Here is a 19192-nt window from a genome sequence, read left to right as displayed (position 1 = left end):
CTGTTTGATTTTTTTTTGCATTTATGTTTCAATAAAATGTTTCATTTCATATTCATTTGCTTATTTACTTATTTAGTGTGTGTGTGTGGTGCCATCTGTAGATGAGATGTCAGAGAACAGCTTGTGGAAGTCAGTTCTCTCTCCACCATGTGGACTCTGAGAATCAAACTCAGATTGTCACACCTGTGTCTTTTGTTTTTGTTTTTGTTTTTTGTTTTTGTTTTTGTTTTTGTTTTTGTTTTTCGAGACAGGGTTTCTCTGTGGCTTTGGAGGCTGGAACTAGCTCTTGTAGACCAGGCTGGTCTCGAACTCACAGAGATCCACCTGCCTCTGCCTCCCGAGTGCTGGGATTAAAGGCGTGTGCCACCAACTCCCGGCTCACACCTGTGTCTTGAGTCTAATTGGTAAGCTTCTGGCCAATGAGAGACTCTGTCTCAAAATGGAGATTGGGTGAGTTTCTGAGGATGAGATAACACGAGAGGTTGTCCTCTTGCCTCCACGTCTATCTATCTGCACACCCATTAAAAACATTAATGTTTTTAAGTTGAAAGTCAGGGCTGGAGAGATGGCTCAGTGGTTAAGAGCTTTTGCTGCTCAATCTTGAGGACTGGATTTAAGATCCCAGCTCCCACCTTGGGCAGCTCACAATGGCCTGTAATTCCAGATCCAAGGAATCAGATGTCCTCTTCTGGGTACCATAGACACATTCTCTCTGTCTGTCTGTCTGTCTGTCTGTCTGTCTGTCTGTCTGTCTCTCTCTCTGTCTCTCTCTCTTGTGCACACATTCATTTACACACAGAGTAAAATCTTTTTTAAAAGTGCCAAGGTCATCTTCAGCTGCATGATGAGTTTGCAGCCAGCCTGGGCTACATGAGAACATGTCAAAAGACTTTCTTAAAGCCCTCAAGAGGCTGGAGAGAACAGTTCAGCAGTTAACAGTGCTTGCTGTTCTTGCAGAGGATCTGGGTGGGTTCAATTCCCTGCACTCACATGACAACTCACAACTCTTATTAGCTACAGTTCCGGGAGATCTGATACCCTCTTCTGGCCTCAGTGGACACCAGGCAGCAGGCACGTGATACTCAGACATACACACAGGCAAAACACACACATAAAATAAAAATAAATCGTTAAAAGGGGGGTGTGAGCAAGCAGCTCTTAGTTTTCTAATTCTATCTCTGTGGCATTGGAGTCATGTGAGGAAAACACCTGGTGGAAAATTAGCCACGGAGATTATGACAAGACAGAATTTGTGCTGTGAGTCAAAACCAGGACTGACACCTCCCAAGACACATTATATCCAGATTTTATCTTTATTTTTAAAACATCTCTAGTTATATAGCATGGAAATATTCATTTTAGAGGTCTCTAAATTTTAAATTTAGAAACATTTTAAAGTTTTTCAAGTAGGTTAATGTTTCCCTCACTTCTTAAAAAATATTAGGAAACATATGTGATTGCTCTATTTTTCTGGTAGGGCAGTTTCTGGTTAAAATTACCAGCCAGTTCTTTCCTGCTGACTGGGAACCAACCCCAAGATAGCAGCTCTGTTTCCTATTCTGTCCTGTGCTACCTTTTCCAGGAACGAGGCTTCCTCTGAAGACTGGGAGAGGCCAGCGCTGCTCAGACCAGCAGAGTGGATTTCATTTTCCTTTTTGCATTTCTTCCTTCTTTTTGTTTTGTTTGCCTCTGTTTTGTTTTTCTTTGGGCTTGTGAGTTTTTGCATTGTTGGAGTGTTTGTTTGTTTGTTTGTTTGTTTTTCTTTGATTGAAAATAGATTCCCCCAGCCGGGCATTAGTGGCGCACGCCTTTAATCCCAGCACTCAGGAGGCAGAGGCAGGTGGATCTCTGTGAGTTCAAGGCCAGCCTGGTCTCCAGAGCGAGTGCTAGAATAGGCTCCAAAGCTACACAGAGAAACCCTGTCTCAAAAAAAAAAAATAGATTCCCCCATGCACACAATATAGTCTGATTATGGTTTCCCCTCCCCCCACTCCTCCCATTTCCTCCCCACACATACCTCCCCTCCCATCCAGACCCACCCCTTTTCTGCCTCTTCTTAGAAAAGCAACGTACATCTAAAACAAACAAATTGTAAAGACAAAACAAACAGAAGGGGAAGCACCCAAGAAATGACACAAGAAATAAATACAGATGCAGAGATACATTCAGAAATCCTATAAAAACACAAAACCAGAAGCTATATATATACATGCGATTTCTCTAGGGTAAAAAACTGTGTGTGTGTGTGTGTGTGTGTGTGTGTGTGTGTGCATATATAGTGAATATATAATGTATATCTAATATATAGATATAAATACATATATAATACAATATATAATAAAATATAATAGCTGGGTTGTGGTGACGTACACCTTTAATCCCAGCAGAAGCAGGCAGATATATGAGTACAAGGCCAGCCTGGTCTACAGAGCAAATTCCAGGACACCCAGAGCTAGGCAGAGAAACACAGTCTTAAAAAACCAAATTTAAAGAAAAGAAGAGTAAAAATAAAAACTAAATTCAGGGAACCTCCAAAGATGCTCATAATTTCATTTTCTGTTGGCCATCTACCACTAAGCATGTGAACTAACCTACTATTCCCAGGGTGACTGTACAAGTGCACACTCCCATCAGCAGTGCATGAGTGTTCTCCTTACTCCACATCCTCACTAGCATGAGCTGTCATTTGTTTTATTAATCTTGGCCCTTCTGGCTGGTATAAGATGAAGTGTCATTGTAGTTTTGATTTGCATTTCTCTGATGCGGGGTTGTTGAGCTTTAAGTGCTTCTCAACCATTTGAGTAACTTCTTTTAAGAATTCTGTTTAGATCCTTAGCCCATTTTTTAATTGGATTATTTGTTTTCTTGATATCCAGTTTTTAAATTTTTTATATATTTTGGATATTAGCCCTCTGTTGAATGTGTAGTTGGTAAAAATACTTTCCCATTCTGTAGGCAGCTGCTTTGTGCAAATAATTCCGTCCTTTGACATGTAGAAGCTTTCCACTTTCATGAGGTCCTATTTATCATTGATCTTAGTGTCTGTGCCATCAATGATCTGTTCAAAAAGTCTTTTCCTGTGTCAATGACTTCAAGGCTATTCTCCAGTTTCTGTTCTATCACATTCAGTGTATCTGGTCTTATGTTGATTCTTTGATCCATTTGGAGTTGAGTTTTATGCAGGGTGATAAGTATGGATCTGTTTTCAATCTGCTTCATGCAGCCATCCAGTTTAACCAGCACCATTTGTTCAAGATGCTGTCTTTTTTTTAAAGATTTTATTTATTTATTTTGTATACAGCATTCTGCTTCCATGTCTTCCTTCTGCACACCAGAAGAAGGCACCAGATCTCATAACAAATGGTTGTGAGCCATGTTGCTGGGAATTGAACTCAGGACCCCTGGAAGAGCAACCAGTGCTCTTAACCTCTGAGCCATCTCTCCAGCCCCCAAGATGCTATCTTTTTTCTAATGTGTGTTTCTGGGTTTTTAATAAAAACTCAGGTGCACACGGGTGTGTGGATTTTTGTCTGGGTCTTCATTTCGATCCCATTGATCAAGGTATCTGTTTTTGTGCCAATACCATGATGTTTTTATTACTATAGCTCTGTAGTACAATTTGTGTTTGAGGGTGGTATATGACCTCCAGCAGTTCTTTTATTACTCAGGGTTGTTTTAACTATCCTGTTTGTTTGGTTTTGGTTTTGGTTTTTTGAGACAGGCTTTCTCTGTGGCTTAGGAGGCTGTCCTGGAACTAGCTCTTGTAGACCAGGCTGATCTCTGATCTCGAACTCATAGAGTTCCTCCTGCCTCTGCCTCTCAAGTGCTGGGACTAAAGGCGTGTGCCACCACTATCCAGCTCTGTTTGTTTGTTTTTTGTAGTTTTGTGTGTGTGTGTGTGTGTGTGTGTTTCCATATGAAGCTGAAAATTATATTAAAGATCTGTGAAGAATTGTGTTGGAATTTTGATTGGAATTGGATTGAATCTGTTGATTGCTTTTGTTTGGATGGCCATTTTACTACTGATTCATGAGCATGAGAGATCTTTCCATCTCTGACATCTTCAATGTCTTAAAGTTTTTATTATTCAAGTCTTTCACTTGCTTGAATAGTGTTATCTCAAGATATTTTATATTTTTGAGGCTACTGTAAGGGTGTTTCCCTGATTTCTTTCTCAGTCCATTTGTCATTTGTATATAGGAGGGCTATTGATTTTTGTGAGTTAGTTTTGTATCCTATTTTGTACTTTGCTGAAACAGTTTATCAGCTGTAGAAGGTCCAAGCTAGAATTTTTAGGGTCACTTATGTATACTATCATGTCAGCCTTTCCAATTTGTATCCCCTTGATCTCATTCACTTATCTTATTGCTTTAGCTAAGACTTCAAGTACTGTATTGAATAGTTGTAGAGTGAACAACCTTGTCCTGTTCCTGGTTGTAATGGAATTCCTTTGAGTCTCTCTGCTAAGTTGATGTTGGCTATGGGCCTGCTGTAAACCACCTTTAATATGTTGAAATATGTCTCTTATATCTCTAATTTCTTCAGAATTTTGATCGTGAAGGGGTGTTGGGTTTTGTCAAAGTCCCTTTTTCCTTTTAATGAGGTTATTATGCAGTTTTTGTCTTTCAGGTTGTTCATATGGTGGAATACATTTATCAGTTTATTTATGTTAAGCTATACCTGCATCTTTGTGATGAAGCCTACTTGATCATGGTGAATGATCTTTTTGATGGGTTCTTGAATTTAGTTTGCAAGTATTTTGGGGGAATATTTGTATCTATATTTATAAAGGAATTTGGTCTGCACTTCTCCTTCTTTGTTGGATCTTTATGTGGTTTAGGTATCAGGGTAACTATGGCATCCAAACAAATTGAGCAATGTTCCTTGTTTCTGTTTTGTGGACTAATTTGAGAAGTATTGGTATTAACTCCTCTTTTAAAGTCTAGTAGAATTCTGTGCTAAAACTATCTGGTCCTCGACTTTTTTCAGTTGGTAGACTTCATTACTTATTCTATTTTGGGAGGGGTTATAGATCTGTTTAAATTGGTTATCTGATCTTGACTCAACTTTGATAGTTGGTATATTTTGAGAAAAGTATCCATTTCTTTTAGATTTTCCAACTTGGTGGAGTACAGGTTTTTGAAATATGTCCTTGTGTTAGATCCCCGGAAAACTCAGGCCTCTGGGGTCTTAGCCCAGGACTACGGTCACCCCAATCACCAGGCGGATTCGAAAGCTTGCTGCAAACTGCACAAGGCTTTATTGTTGTTTAATGAGCTAACCCCATGTTAGCTCGGGTCTTTCACCCACCTGCCTTGGCGATGGCTAGCAAAGACAGCTCGAAGGGGCTGCATAGAGATCTTGTAGGGCAGCGTAAGGGGAGGGTCTAGGGATACACACAGGCTCAGGATTGGTGTGTCTCCAGGCTTGGAGGGCTTGCCCTGTGTTGATTGGCCAACTGGTTGTTATGGCCCATAGGCCCTCCCAGGGTGGTTGCTATGCTCATTGCTGTCCGTAAAGCACACCCAGAGCCGTAAAGCATACTACCACCAGCTAACTTCTGATTGGTTCCTTGCCATGAGGCAGGCACCTAACCTCTAGTGACTAAGGCAAGGTCAGAAAAGCATGTGTTAGCTGTCATGACTGCCAAAAGGGGCAGGCATCTGACCTTAGTGACTAAGACAAGGTCAGACAAATACGTGATCGGCTATTATGGCTGCGGAAATGGGGAGCTGGTCCCTTCATTTGTGATTCTCTGAACTTCCTTAGTGTCTATTGTTAGATCCCCTTTTCATCTCTAATTTTGTTAATTTGTATCTTCTCTCTCTACCTTCAGTTAATTTGACTAAGGTTTCTCAATCTTATTGATTTTCTCAAAGAATAAACTCTTATTGATTCTTTGTATTATTTATGTTTTTATTTTATTAATTTTAAATTTTTGTTCTAGATCTTTCAGGTGTGCTATTAAATTACTAATATGAGAACTCCTCAGTTTCTTTATGTAGACACTTAGTGCTATGACCTTGGGATCTCTTAGAGTCTAAAGCACATCTGTGTAGGCCCTTTTGGCTTTTAGAGTCCCCAATGAGAAGTCAGTGTTATTCCAATGTTTATATGTTAATGTTGGGGTGCACTGTGTAGTGCAGGTCAGTTGAAGAAAGAGGTCACTCCAAGTTGAAATTTTAAGGCCAATGTGGCAGCAGGGAGGTCCAGCATCTCTGATGGACCCCCGGCAACCATACAAAGGTGTGTTTATTGATTGTTACACAAAGAATTCCTCATACCAAGGTCCCTAATCTAAATTACATGTCTTATTAAAGTAGCATCATGTGCCCTCATGACCCTAGTCCTTTATTATGTATCATTTGCAATACACAATAATACAAGTGCCTCAGGTGTGCCAGAGGCGTCTTGTGACCAAAGTCATGGGATATCTGCAGTGCCCTTTCAGTAATGCAATTCTACAAATCACAGAAAATAATCACTGTTTTCTACAAGGATGCTTTACCTTTTACCACAATGATCCTTCAACATCAAAGTGCTTCTAAAAAACAGCTGTTCATTCTAATATCTACCCCAGTACAGTGATTCTACTAAATTCCTACAACATGTTACTTGGTCTTTCTCCCTTACAACTTTTAAAATTCATTTTTTTGTTCTGTTCATGTAGTATTTTGATTATTACATGCCAAGTAGAATTTGTTTTCTGGTCCCGTCTATTTGGTATTCTGTATGCTTCTTGTACCTTGATAGACATCTTCTTCTTTAGGTTAGGGAAATATCTTCTATGATTTTGTTGAAAATACTTTTTGTGCCTTTGACCTGGGTTTTTTCTCCTTCTTCTATTCCAATTATTCAAAGGTTTGGTCTTTTCACAGTGCCCCTGGTTCCATGGATATTTTGTGCCTAAAGTTTTTTAGGTTTAACATTTTCTTTGAAGGAAATACTCATTTCTTCTATCTTTTTCTCAATGCCTGAGAGTCTCCCTTCAATCTATTGTCATCTGTTAGTGAGGCTTGTGTATGAGGTTTCTGTTAAGTTTTTCATACCCAGATTTCTCTCGGTTTAGGTTTTCTTTATTGATTCTGTTTCCACTTTCAGATCTTGAACTGTTTTATTTATTTCCTTCTACTGTTTGTCTGTTTTTCACGGATTTCTTTATTGGATTTATTCATTTCCTCTTTAAGGACTTCTATCATATTCACAAAGGCTGTTTTTAGGCCTTTTTCTTAAGCTTTCTGCTATGTTGGAATACTCAGGGCCTCTGCTATGTAGGGCTGCTCATCTCTAATGAAGACATATTGTCCTGGATGTTGAGTTTTTGTGCCGGTGTCTAGGCATCTGAGATTGGGAAGATTGTAATTCTAGTGCTAATGTCTGGTCTGGTCTTCCTTGGGTGGCTGTTTTGTCCCTTGACTTCTGTTTACCTCTCTGGTTCTTAGGAGAGTATGGTAGATGTGTGTTGTCTGGTAGAAAATTCTTCTGGGGTCTTGATATGTGTGGCCACTGGGGGTCCCTGGTACAATGTGTTTCTAGGTATTAGGAGCTGTTACTTAGGAGTGGGGATGGGCTAGAAGGACTGGGGGTGTCCATAGAAGGGAGGAAAACGGGGTGTTCTACCAGGGTCTGCTTAGTCCCTGGGAATGGGGGCAGAGAGTGAGCAGAGGCCACAGCAGATGTCAGCTGTAGGGCTGGGGATGAGGGTGGGGAGAGTAGGATTGGATTTGGAGGAAAGCAGGGGAGTGTGAAGGTCTGAAACTCCTACCTGCCACATTGGCCTGCCTACTTCTCTTGCAGGCGTCACCTGAGCATTCCTCAGGGGAATCAGTCCTGCTGGAGATGGGTGCTAGGATATGGGAATGAGTTGGGAGAAGTTAGGTTAGAGGAGAAAATCTATGTGATCCACTGGAGATGGGGGCAGAGAGGGGAGAGACACTGAAGCAGATGGGGGGGAGCAGGGGTGAGACTGAGGGATTAGATTCGGAGGACAGGAGGGAGAGGCGAAGATTCACAGTTAGCTACCTGCTTCCCCTCCGTGTGTGGCAGGCGGGTTCTCAAGGAATACCTGCTGGAGATGGGAGCCATGCTTGTTTTTTGAGATAGGGTCTCACTCTGTTGCCCAGTGTTGGGTCCCAGCCCCCACAAGGTCTCTGTGAGTTGCTTGTCAGCCAATAACCACAGGTGCATCCTGTGTTCTAGTCCTGACTTACAGCCCGGCCTCGCCCCACCACACCTGGGAAAACACGAGCTCTTCTTCCATGAGCTCTTATACCTGGGGTTTTTCCACTGCGCTGTAAGTGTGAAAAGGCTGCTCTCTTCCCTGGAAAACAGCAGACAAATAGAGATGGAAAGACGCACATAGCACAAGCGGCCTGACGGCTCTGTGTTTAACTAAATCTCCAGGCATGCACCCGATACTCGGACTTAGTCACCGCACAGACGCCACGGCCCAGGCTGTGATGATCCTCCTGCCTCAGTCATTACTACTCCAAGTGCTGGGATTGTAGGCGTATCCCACCATGCTCAGCTAGAGATTCTTTTTTAACCTCACTTGAGTTTGAACATTTGATATCCCCACCTAAAGGAAGGTCTTAGTCAATACTAATTTTCTTAGAGCCAACTGGCAGTAAAAGGAAATGTCAACATACCCTCCCACTTACAACTTAAAAACCCTTTCAGCCTTCCAACTGTCACTTGCCTGCCCCCACCCGCCTCTTTGAGTTCTCTCACTCTGTTTAACATGATAGCTTGGTTTACTTAATCTCTTGCCTAAGATAACCTAATAACCCACGTGTAAGTATGTGCCCACAAGAACTCACATCTGTGTTTAATTTCTATAAAGGAGAAGAGAAAACCAGCCAAAAGAAGATGAAAGACAAGGAAACAAAAGGAAATGGAATCTGGCTAGATTGAATAGTGCTACTGTGCCCCACACTGTTGTAGAATATTATTTTAACTGGGCAAAGATGTATTAAATTTGTGTATGCCGTAGGCTATCACTTTAACCATGTAAAGGTGTGTTGCTTTTGTTTATGCTGCCTTTGTTTAATTATGTAAAGATGTGTTGCATTTGTTTCACCTTGCTTGTCTAAGGCACCTGATTGGTCTAATACAGATCTGAACAGCCAATAGCTAGATAGGAGAAGGGATAGGCAGGGCTGGCAGGCAGAGAGAATAAATAGAAATCTAGGCTGGAAAAGGAACTAGAGAAGGAGAGAGCGAGGCACATGTCAGGACAGACAGGCAGACATAAAGAAGCAGTGAAAGTAAGATATGTAGAAGAAAAGTCCTGAGGCAAAAGATAAATTAAAAGAAACAGGTCAAGTTAAAAGAACTAGCCAGAAATGTGCCTAAGCTAGACAGAACATTCAAAACTGATAAGTCTCTGGGTCATGATTTGGAAGCTGGTTGGTGGCCCCCCAAATAGAGAAAGCCTGGTATACACACATACACACCCGTGTGTCACACCAATTCTGGCATTGCCATGACTCGGTCATTTATGTAAGCCATCCATGAGGTGGAACAATAGCCATTGGAGAAAACTAGGAAAAGGAACAAAAGCACACATTACAGTTCCTCCTTTCCCAACTTTTGTTTCTAGGAGACTTACTTGGAGATAGCTTTCTGGAGCTGGAAAATCCTGACGGTTATCCTTGAACATGAGTTCTCGAAGGGAGCAATTACAAGACCGGGCCATCGTCAAAATCGCAGCTCACTTACCAGACCTCATTGTCTACGGAGATTTCTCTCCAGAACGGCCGTCAGTGAAATGTTTCGATGGAGTTCTGATGTTTGTTGATATTTCAGGCAAGTGCAAAAAGGATGTTTGCTTAAAGCGCTTGAGCAGCAAGTCACACGCAGGTTGTGAGTGAGGTGGGGACACCATTTTCAAACCCCTAGGCTATTAAAGCGGTTAGTATCATTGTGTACATTGGAAAGAGAATGACCTCTGCCCCCAGATGCTTTCATCTTCCTTTCCCCCAGCTTTGAGTCACAGGCATGTCTTTAATACACTCAAGTTCTCCATGTGGGACTTCTGACTCCAGTGTCCCTGCCCCAATTTCACAGTCTCCTTACCCAAGTCTCACACACATCCCTGACAAACTGACAAATTCAGGAGATGATCTACTGTGTTCATACCCTCATATTAAACACATCTCTTCAGAAGAATTTGAAAAAAAACGTGGCCTGTAAGCCATGGAACAAAACCTTTCATTTCCAACAATACGCCATCATCACTGTATACACTGGGCACCCCGAAAGAAGAGATGGCTTCTGCTGACCCCTCCTTACCACTGCATGGCTAATACCTGACCAGATACAAAGGTCATTTGAGGCTCTGTCGCTGTTGGTGGAGCCCTCTGCTGGCTCTGCTGGACTGGAAGGAAGCCAGCTGCAGTTTCTTACAGGTTTTACTGCAATGACGGAGAAGTTCAGCACGGCCATGTACATGGACCGAGGGGCCGAGCAGCTGGTGGAGATCCTCAACTACTACATAAGTGCGATTGTAGAGAGTAAGTGTGCCGGGCTGGCTGGAGAGCATTGCACATTGTAGAGAGTAAGTGTGCCGGGCTGGCTGGAGAGCATTGCACATTGTAGAGAGTAAGTGTGCCGGGCTGGCTGGAGAGCATTGCACATTGTAGAGAGTAAGTGTGCCGGGGTTAGCTGGAGAGCATTGCACATTGTAGAGAGTAAGTGTGCCGGGCTTGGCTGGAGAGCATTTCACATTGTAGAGAGTAAGTGTGCCGGGCTTGGCTGGAGAGCATTGCACATTGTAGAGAGTAAGTGTGCCGGGCTTGGCTGGAGAGCATTTCGCATCATCGCTTTGTCGGTATTTGAATAGGAGAGTCCAGTGACTTAGAGTTCTTCGTATTCCTATTCGTGTATATGCCTGCCTTCTGCTTAGCAGAGCTTTGTTCTGTTCCGTCTTATCAATTCAACACAAGCCAGAGTCATCTGGAAAGAAGGAACTTCGATTGAGAAAATGCCTCCCTCAGGGGGGCCTGTTGGCGAGTCTGTGGGATGTTTTCTTGATGAGTAACTGGCATGGGAGTTACCAGCCCACTGTGGGTGCTACTACCCCTGGGCAGGTGGTCCTGAGTGATATTAAAAACAACAACAATCTGGGTGAGCCATGGGAACAAGCCAATAAGCAGCACTCCTCTGTGGTCTCTCTTTCAATTCCTGCCTCCCTATTCCTGCTTGAATTATTGCCCTAACTTCCCTTTATGATGACTATAAATATAACTAAAATAAACTCTTTCCTCTCACAGTCATTTTGATCATGGTGTTTATCGCAAGAAGAAAAAAAAAAGCAGGGCAGTCATCATCAGTACTTTAATATGCTATATTGCAACTAAATGAATGTAATCAAGCCTCACTAATAAGACTACATGAGAGAAAGTATGTTTTATGATAAAGACCTGAGTCTATAGCAAAGGCTAGCCTAGGACTTATATAGATATGATCTTGAACTTAAGACAATCAATCCTCTGGCCTCAGCTTCCCAATACTGAAATTATAGGAACAAGTCACTACACCTAGTTAATGTTGTTTTTAAAAGTTATTTATTATTTTATTTTGTGTATAGGTATTGTGTCTGCATGGGTATTTGTGCACCATATGCATGCCTGGTACCTGCAGAGGCCGGAAGAACGTGTCAGGTTCCCTGGAACTTGAGTTAAAGATGCTTGTGAGCTGCCAACCTGGTCCTCTGGAAAAGTAGCCAGAGCTCATGCCTTTAATCCCAACACTCGAGAAGTAGAGGCAGGTGGATCTCTGTGAGTTCAAGGCCAGCCTGGTCTATAAGAGCTAGTTCCAGGACAGCCTCCAAAGCCACAGAGAAACCCTGTATGGAAAAAAAAAAGTTCTTGCTGCTCTTGTAGAAGATTCAATCCCCAGCACCCACATAGGGCAGCTCACAACCACCCATAACTCCAGTTCCAGGGGATCCAATGGTATCTTCTGGTCTCTGTAGGTACCTGCATGCACTTACACACACACACACACACACACACACACACAGAGAGAGAGAGAGAGAGAGAGAGAGAGAGAGAGAGAGAGAAGCCCCAAAAAATCACAAAAAGGGCATCTAATTTGTTTTTGCATCCCACTTGGCAAAGCAGGCACTCAGAATTTTGTGGAATATTGTTAAAACAAGAAGTGTGCAGGGGCAGGAGTGAGTGTGTGGGGTGTGTGTGTGTAGGGTGTCCTTTGGGCCTAACTTGCCTGACTTGCCTGTGTTCATCCCCAACACCAAATAAAACCAGCAAACACAAAGATCTACTTACATTATAGAGTCTAAAGCAAATGGCAACCAATAGAGCCCATTTCCTTACTCCTGTTCTCCGGGGAGTCTTGTCATTCATCCACCAGGTCATGCTCCCTTAAAGGCTGGCCTGTAGAGAGTATTCTTGTACACTGGGAGGAGGGCAAGGATTCTTAGGGCTTGTGGGGAACTCCTCCCTCCTTCTTCCTGTTTTGTTGTTTTTGCTTTCTAGAGCACAGACACACTTTGGTTGTGGTACTCACTGTACTGTAGCTGAGGAGGTAGACCTACACGGAAGTAATGAGGCATGTTTGATAGAAGCGTATTCTCTGAATTGCTATTCTCACTACCCTGTTTCTACTTTTCTTCTGTCTTCCTCTGAGACAGGGTCTAAGGTCCAGCTATGTAGCTCAGTCTGAGCTCAGATTCACAATGCCCCTTCTGCTTCAGCCTTGCAAGTGCCCAAGATCGCAGGCACATGCCACCATGCTCCCAAAACCTGCTTCTAGTTCACTAATGAGCAATTTTCACTAAAGAACTCAGTGTGACTTAACTTTTCTTTCTTTCTTTTTTAGAAGTGCTGATTTTTGGAGGAGACATCCTAAAATTTGCAGGTATGGAAGCTGACTGAGACGGGAAGGGTAGGAAGGAAGAACTGAGGTGCCTGCCCTGTTACAAAGGAGGCACCTCAGGGGGCTGTGGCCAAGGACTGGGTTGAGAAATGTTTGCAGCAGCACACACTTATGCAATGTTCATGCAAAGTGCACTGATGTCCAGGGCAGAACTAAAGCCCCCAGAGTCTCTCTTACAGGTGACGCGTTGCTGGCCCTGTGGAAGGTGGAACGGAAGCAACTGAAAAACATCATCACGGTGGTGATAAAGTGCAGCCTGGAGATCCATGGCTTGTTTGAGGCCAAGGAGGCTGAAGAAGGCCTGGATATCCGAGTCAAGATAGGTAAGTCTCTGGAGCCAGGTGTATGCTTGTAATCCCAACTCTCAGGAGGCTGAGGCAGGAGGATAGCTGGGAGTTTGAGGCCAGCCCAGGCGACATAACAAGACAACCTCAAAAAATAAGAAAACAAAAAGTAAGCTAGCACTGGGGAAAGAATAGATGCTGTAGTAGTTGGGATCTGGTTCCTCCTAGAACAGGCTGGCTTGGTCCCTACCATTGTGCTTTGAAGTTGGAATCAGGCTGACCAGAATACAAACTTTTGTTTACTCACCCATCGTTTAAGAGAATGTGAGATGATCATGATGTCTATATAGTAGGCTATTATAAAAGTAAAGTAGACCAGCTGTGGTGTCACGTGCCTACGTTTTATCACTCAAGACGGACACTATTATGAGTTTGAGGCCAGCCTAGGCTATAGAGGGAAACTTGTCTCAAGACATAAATACTTTGGGTTTAGAGATATAACTCAGTAGAGTGTTTGTTTAGCCTGCAAGATTCCCTGGACCCCAAAAACCACATAAATCGGGTATACTGGCAAAGCTTAGTACTCAGAGGAGGCAGGAGGATGAGAAGTGTAAGATAACCAGTAGGTAGGTGTAGCTCAGTTGCAAGAGTACAATGTACAGCGTTCTGAGTTCTATTCCTGATGCTTCACAAACCAGGTATGATGGTGCATGACTTTATTTATTTTATTTTTTTATGGTTTTTCGAGACAGGGTTTCTCTGTGTAGCTTTGGAGCCTATCCTGGCACTTGCTCTGGAGACCAGGCTGGACTCGAACTCACAGAGATCTGCCTGCCTCTGCCTCCCAAGTGCTGGGATTAAAGGTGTGTGCCACCAACGCCCGATGGTGCATGACTTTAATCCTAGCATTTGGGTGGTGGAAGCAGGAAGATAAGAAGTTCAAAATTATCCTTGACAATTTAACAAGTTTGAGGCCATCCTGGACTACATGAAATCTTGTATCGATAGTAAGGGGATTATCCTCAGCTTGTATACTTTACAGACAACCTGAGCCATGTAAGGTTTGCATGTAACAAGCACTCAATAAAGGAACTGATATTGTTATCTCTTGCTGCTTGTCAAGCTTCTATAGCAAGCATTAAGTACAATAGAGGGTAGTTTGTCATTGCATAAATTCATCATTGTCGTAAGACTTTGCTTAGAGGTTGTGTAGTCACATCAAGATTCTGATTTTTCCAAGGCCCAGTGCTTCTGGGAAACAACCCAGAACTTGTGCAAACCTATTACTTGCCTTCTTCAGGACTGGCTGCCGGCCACATCACCATGCTGGTCTTCGGGGATGAAACACGCAACTATTTTCTGGTGATTGGCCAGGCTGTCGATGACGTGCGCCTTGCACAGAATATGGCCCATATGAATGATGTTATTCTGTCACCAAACTGCTGGCAGCTCTGTGACCGGAGCATGATTGAAATTGAGAGGATTCCGGATCAGAGAGCAGTTAAGGTGAGAGTGTGGCAGCTGCCAGTATGTGCCAGCAGGCTGACTCCGGAGTCTGGGTTAGCCCGAGGACACGTCCTGTGGGAGGAGCCAGGGCTGCTGAACTGAAGAAGGAAATGCTCCCCACCCCACCGAGTAAATGAGGCGATGGGACTGTCTAGGGGCAGCCTAGAGTTGTACAGTCTAGTCCTCATTTGAGACAAGATCTCGTGTAGCCCACGCTGACCTCGAAGTCATTACATAGCTAAAGGTGGCCTTAAACTACTGTTCCTCCTGTCTCCACATCCTGGCTGCTGGGATCGCAGTGTGTACCCCGTGAATGGTAGTGCTTATTTTCTCTACCCAACAACCTCCTAACCCTGGTGGACTGTCAGCCATTTGCCACATGTACACCCATCTGTTTTTGCCTGGTGCTTCATGTTGTTGGCCTAAATTACTGCATCTTGGGAGGCAGGAATACCACAGACTCGAGGACAAGCCAGTCTCATTGTATCATACTACAGAGTTCATGGTTTTCCTGAGACATTTTTTTTGGGGGGGGTTAACACTCTTTGTTTTTAAACACATATAAGAAAGAAATGGGGTGAGGGTCTCTCCTGGGAAACCTGCACTCCTGTTTTGGGTGTGTACTGTCATTTCTCTAAGCGGCTCTCTCCCCAACAAGCAGACTTCAGTGGATAATAACCTCCAACTCTGTATCATACTGCAGAAAGAAAAGGAGAGAGAGAGAGAGAGAGAGAGAGAGAGAGAGAGAGAGAGAGAGAGAGAGAGCAAGAGGAGGAGGAGGAAGGAGAGAGAGGAGAAAGAAGGGCATGTGGTTTTCTCAGGTTTTATTTGAATTAAAATGTTCAGAAAGAGCCAGGTGGTAGTGGCACACACCTTTATTTAGTCCAAGTACTTGGGAGGCAGAGGCTGGTGGGTCTCTGTGAGTTGGAAGCTAGCCTGGTCTACAGAGTGAGTTCCAGGACAGCCAGAGCTGTTACACAGAGAAACCCTGTCTCAAAAAACAAAACACAAAGCAAATGTTCAGAAAGAGTTAGAGAAGAAGAAAGAACCTCGGGGTGGAAAACTATAAACGGGTGGCCCTTTGTGTGTGTATCTACTGACCCTTGAGGTCTTAAAAAGTTGTTGGAAAGAAATAAGCTTCTGTTCTTTTTAAGCTAAAAATGGAACCTAGGACTTAGGAGCTAAGCATATGTTCAGTGTGAGCTATGCCCATAAGCCTTTAAAATTTCAACAGAGTTTTGTTGGACAGTACTAACAAACAGAACCACACATATGCTAGGCAAGTACTCTATCTAACTGAGCTACAGCCCCAGCGTTTTTTAGTACTTTCTTTTTGAGGCAGAGTCTCACTAAGTAGCCAAGGTTGTCCTTGAATGTCTTTCGTAGCACTGGAAATCTTTACGTTTTTGATCTTCCTGCCTCAGCATCCCAAGTAGCTAGGATTACAGGCCTGCACTACTGGCAACTTCAACCTGCCTCAATTCAAAATTATACTTTGTAACCTGATGCCCAGACATGGTACACATCCTATAGTCCTAGCACTGGAGAGCCTAGCCTTTCAAATCGGAGAATAGTTTTATCTAGTTAGCAAGACCTTCTCTCAAACAACAAACACACAAGTAGATGGAGTGTGGGTGTAGCACAGAGTAGTGGATTGTTTGAGACAATCCACAGTCCAATTTTGAGACTGAAAAATATCACCACTACTATTAGTAATAATAATAACAGCTGAGTAGGGCTTTGTGGCTCATACCTGTAATTCTAGCACCTGAGAGGCCAAGATGTAAGGATGGCCAGAAGTCCAAGGGGCCAGCTATGGTACATCATTCATTCTGTGCCACAGAGAGACCCGGTCTCAAACAAAACAAAAACTGAACATCCCTAAGTGTGCCAGTAACTGTGTGTCATGTCCTAGACATTCAAAAGCATACTGTTCTACTGCAAAATGATATCCCCAAGGTCACACAGCCCTCAGAATAACTGGAATTTTTTTGTCTGTTTTATCCAGGTTAGCTTCTTAAAACCACCCCCTACTTTTAACTTTGATGAGTTTTTTGCCAAGTGTATGGCCTTCATGGATTACTATCCTTCTGGTGACCACAAAAGTAAGTAGCCTCCATACATGGACCCTTTGCTTCTGGAGTGGTCAGTAGGGACTTAAGCCAACGTCAGTGGCTCTGTGACAAGTGGATACACTACAGGGTTTCTCTGTGTAACAGCCCTGGTTGTCCTGGAACTTACTTTGTAGACCAGGCTGGCCTGGAACTCACAGAGATCTTCCTGCCTCTGTCTCCCAAGTGCTGGAATCAAAGGCTTGTGCCACCACCACCACCAGGCATGGATGCATTTCTTAACACAGCTCTGGCCCTTGACCTTGACATGAAGAAGATAGACTTCCCATTCTCCAGAACAGCAATTCTGAGCTCCTAGCCATCTTCCTCTCCTGGCACTGATTCTCATCCATTTTCTCTTCAGAACATTAATGAGATAAAATGCAAAGCGTCTTTGACTCCAATTTACCCTCAAACATCTCCTAGGTTTCTATATATCTATTTGTGCCCTGTGTTTATCTGTTCTTGCATTCCTTCTTTTCGTTTCCCAATAAATAGGCATCGAATATGCCTTGGGGTGTGTGTTTACCTACTCTTCTGGCTTTCCTTTTAATTTTAATTTTAATTTTAAGTTTATTTTGGGGGAAGATAGGGTCTCATTAAATATCCTAAGCTGGCCTTGAACTCTTCACTCTCCTGCCTCACATCTTGCACTAAACTTGTCTTGTTTCCCTGACATCCAGTTTCTTCCTTCTTTCCCGTGTCTGAGAATGTGTCAAATCCACTAGCTACAACAACAACTAGAGTCTGGTGATCTTTTTCTTGGTTTCATCCTAGGTGGTTGACCCTAGGTGGCTGGTTTTGGATATTATTATTTGGAAGTTTTTTTTTTTTAAGATTTGTTTATTTATTATGCATACAACATTCTGCCTCCATATATGCCTGCATGCCAGAAGAGGGCACCAGATCTCATTACAGATGGTTGTGAACCACCATGTGGTTGCTGGGAATTGAACTCAGGTCCTCTGGAAGAACAGCCAGTGCTCTTAACCTCCGAGCCATCTCTCCAGACCCTATTTGGAAGTTTTAATTTGGTTAGTTTCTTTTTTTGTTTGTTTGTTTTCTTTTTCTTTTTTCTTTTTTCCGTTTTTTATTGTTGTTTGTTTGTTTGTTTTGTTTTTTTCGAGACAGGGTTTCCCTGTGGCTTTGGAGGCTGTCCTGGAACTAGCTCTTGTAGACCAGGCTGGTCTCGAACTCACAGAGATTCACCTGCTTCTGCTTCCCAAGTGCTGGGATTAAAGGCGTGTGCCACCACTGCCCGGTTATTTCGTTAGTTTCTTAACAGTACTTTGGCTTAAACTCGGGGCCTTGGGCCTTGTGTTCTACCTTACCCCTGAGCCTTGCCTAGGTGGCTGACTTTGGATTTTTTCCCCATGCGAATGTGTAAAGGATCAAACTAAGGACTTTGTGCATGCTGAGCAAGTTCTTTACCACGGAGCTACATGCCACACCCAAATACTCTTGGTTTTGGTTATAGTTTTGTTTTCTGATACAGTCGGGGGTGGGCTGGGGGGGGGAGGATCTGGCCTGAAACCCTCAGTGTATCAAAGAATAACTTTGAACTACTGATCTCTTGCCTCCACCTTCAATTACCAACACATATTTCAAGGCATATGTAAGATGCATTTATTAGTGAATGTATGAATGAAAGGATCGATAAACAAGTAACATAGATATATAGAAACTTACAAGAAGGTTGAGGGCAAGTAGGAGTCAATGATGCTTTGTGTTTTGTCTCACTGGTGTTTAGAAGATGGTAAATGGTAATTGGTAGCCAGGATGGGAAGATGGCTAGGTACTTAGAATTTCCTTCTGAAGAAAGGAAGTGGCATGTCACCATACCAATGTGGCTTTTGTTACTGTTGTTATTTAGTTCAGTTTTGTGATAGTTTTTGAGGTGAGTTCTTGTTATGTTGCCCAAGTTGACCTTGAACTTTCTGGGTAAGGCTTCTGTTTCTTCAGCACTAGGGCTAGTGGTGCAAGTGCCACACTTGACTTGGATTAATTGTTCCATGGATATTATGTTCTCTGTTTTCCTGGGGCTCTAACAATATTTGTGTTAGTTTTGCTTTTATCCCCCAAACCACCCATCTTCAGTATCTTTAGTTAGTTTTCTTCCCTTTCCTTAAATTTCGAGGAAGTCAGGGTGCTGCCCTTGACTTTCTCTTCTTCTCTATTGAATTCTTCCCCAACCATTCATGTCAAGCTTCCATATGACTACAGCGAGGCACCTAAGAAACCTGCAGTGTAAAATTCAAGATCAAACCCACAAATAAGAATCATTCTAACTTACATAGCATTTTAGTTCCGTCGTGGTACTGAGTCACATTCAACTGAATTTAGAGACGTCCACAACCTGTAAGAATCCTTCTGTGGCTTTCCCTTGACCCT

At 43.0% G+C, this 19192-nt stretch overlaps 1 protein-coding gene across 1 annotated transcript in view; it reads left to right on the top strand.

Moving 5' to 3' along the window:
- Positions 1 to 19192, top strand: part of Adcy10 (adenylate cyclase 10) — a 76091-nt gene that overhangs the window by 6179 nt on the left and 50720 nt on the right. The window contains exons 2-7 of the mRNA XM_035445662.1: positions 9602 to 9807; positions 10410 to 10514; positions 12844 to 12882; positions 13080 to 13223; positions 14485 to 14690; positions 16699 to 16795. Coding sequence (XP_035301553.1) covers positions 9660 to 9807; positions 10410 to 10514; positions 12844 to 12882; positions 13080 to 13223; positions 14485 to 14690; positions 16699 to 16795 — 739 coding nt within the window. The 5' untranslated portion in view covers positions 9602 to 9659. The remainder of the gene's footprint in view (positions 1 to 9601; positions 9808 to 10409; positions 10515 to 12843; positions 12883 to 13079; positions 13224 to 14484; positions 14691 to 16698; positions 16796 to 19192) is intronic.

This window comes from Cricetulus griseus, chromosome 5 (genome assembly GCF_003668045.3).
Source record: "Cricetulus griseus strain 17A/GY chromosome 5, alternate assembly CriGri-PICRH-1.0, whole genome shotgun sequence".
In the NCBI taxonomy this organism is placed as follows: Eukaryota; Metazoa; Chordata; class Mammalia; order Rodentia; family Cricetidae; genus Cricetulus; species Cricetulus griseus.
This window is presented reverse-complemented; position numbering and strand designations above follow the sequence as displayed.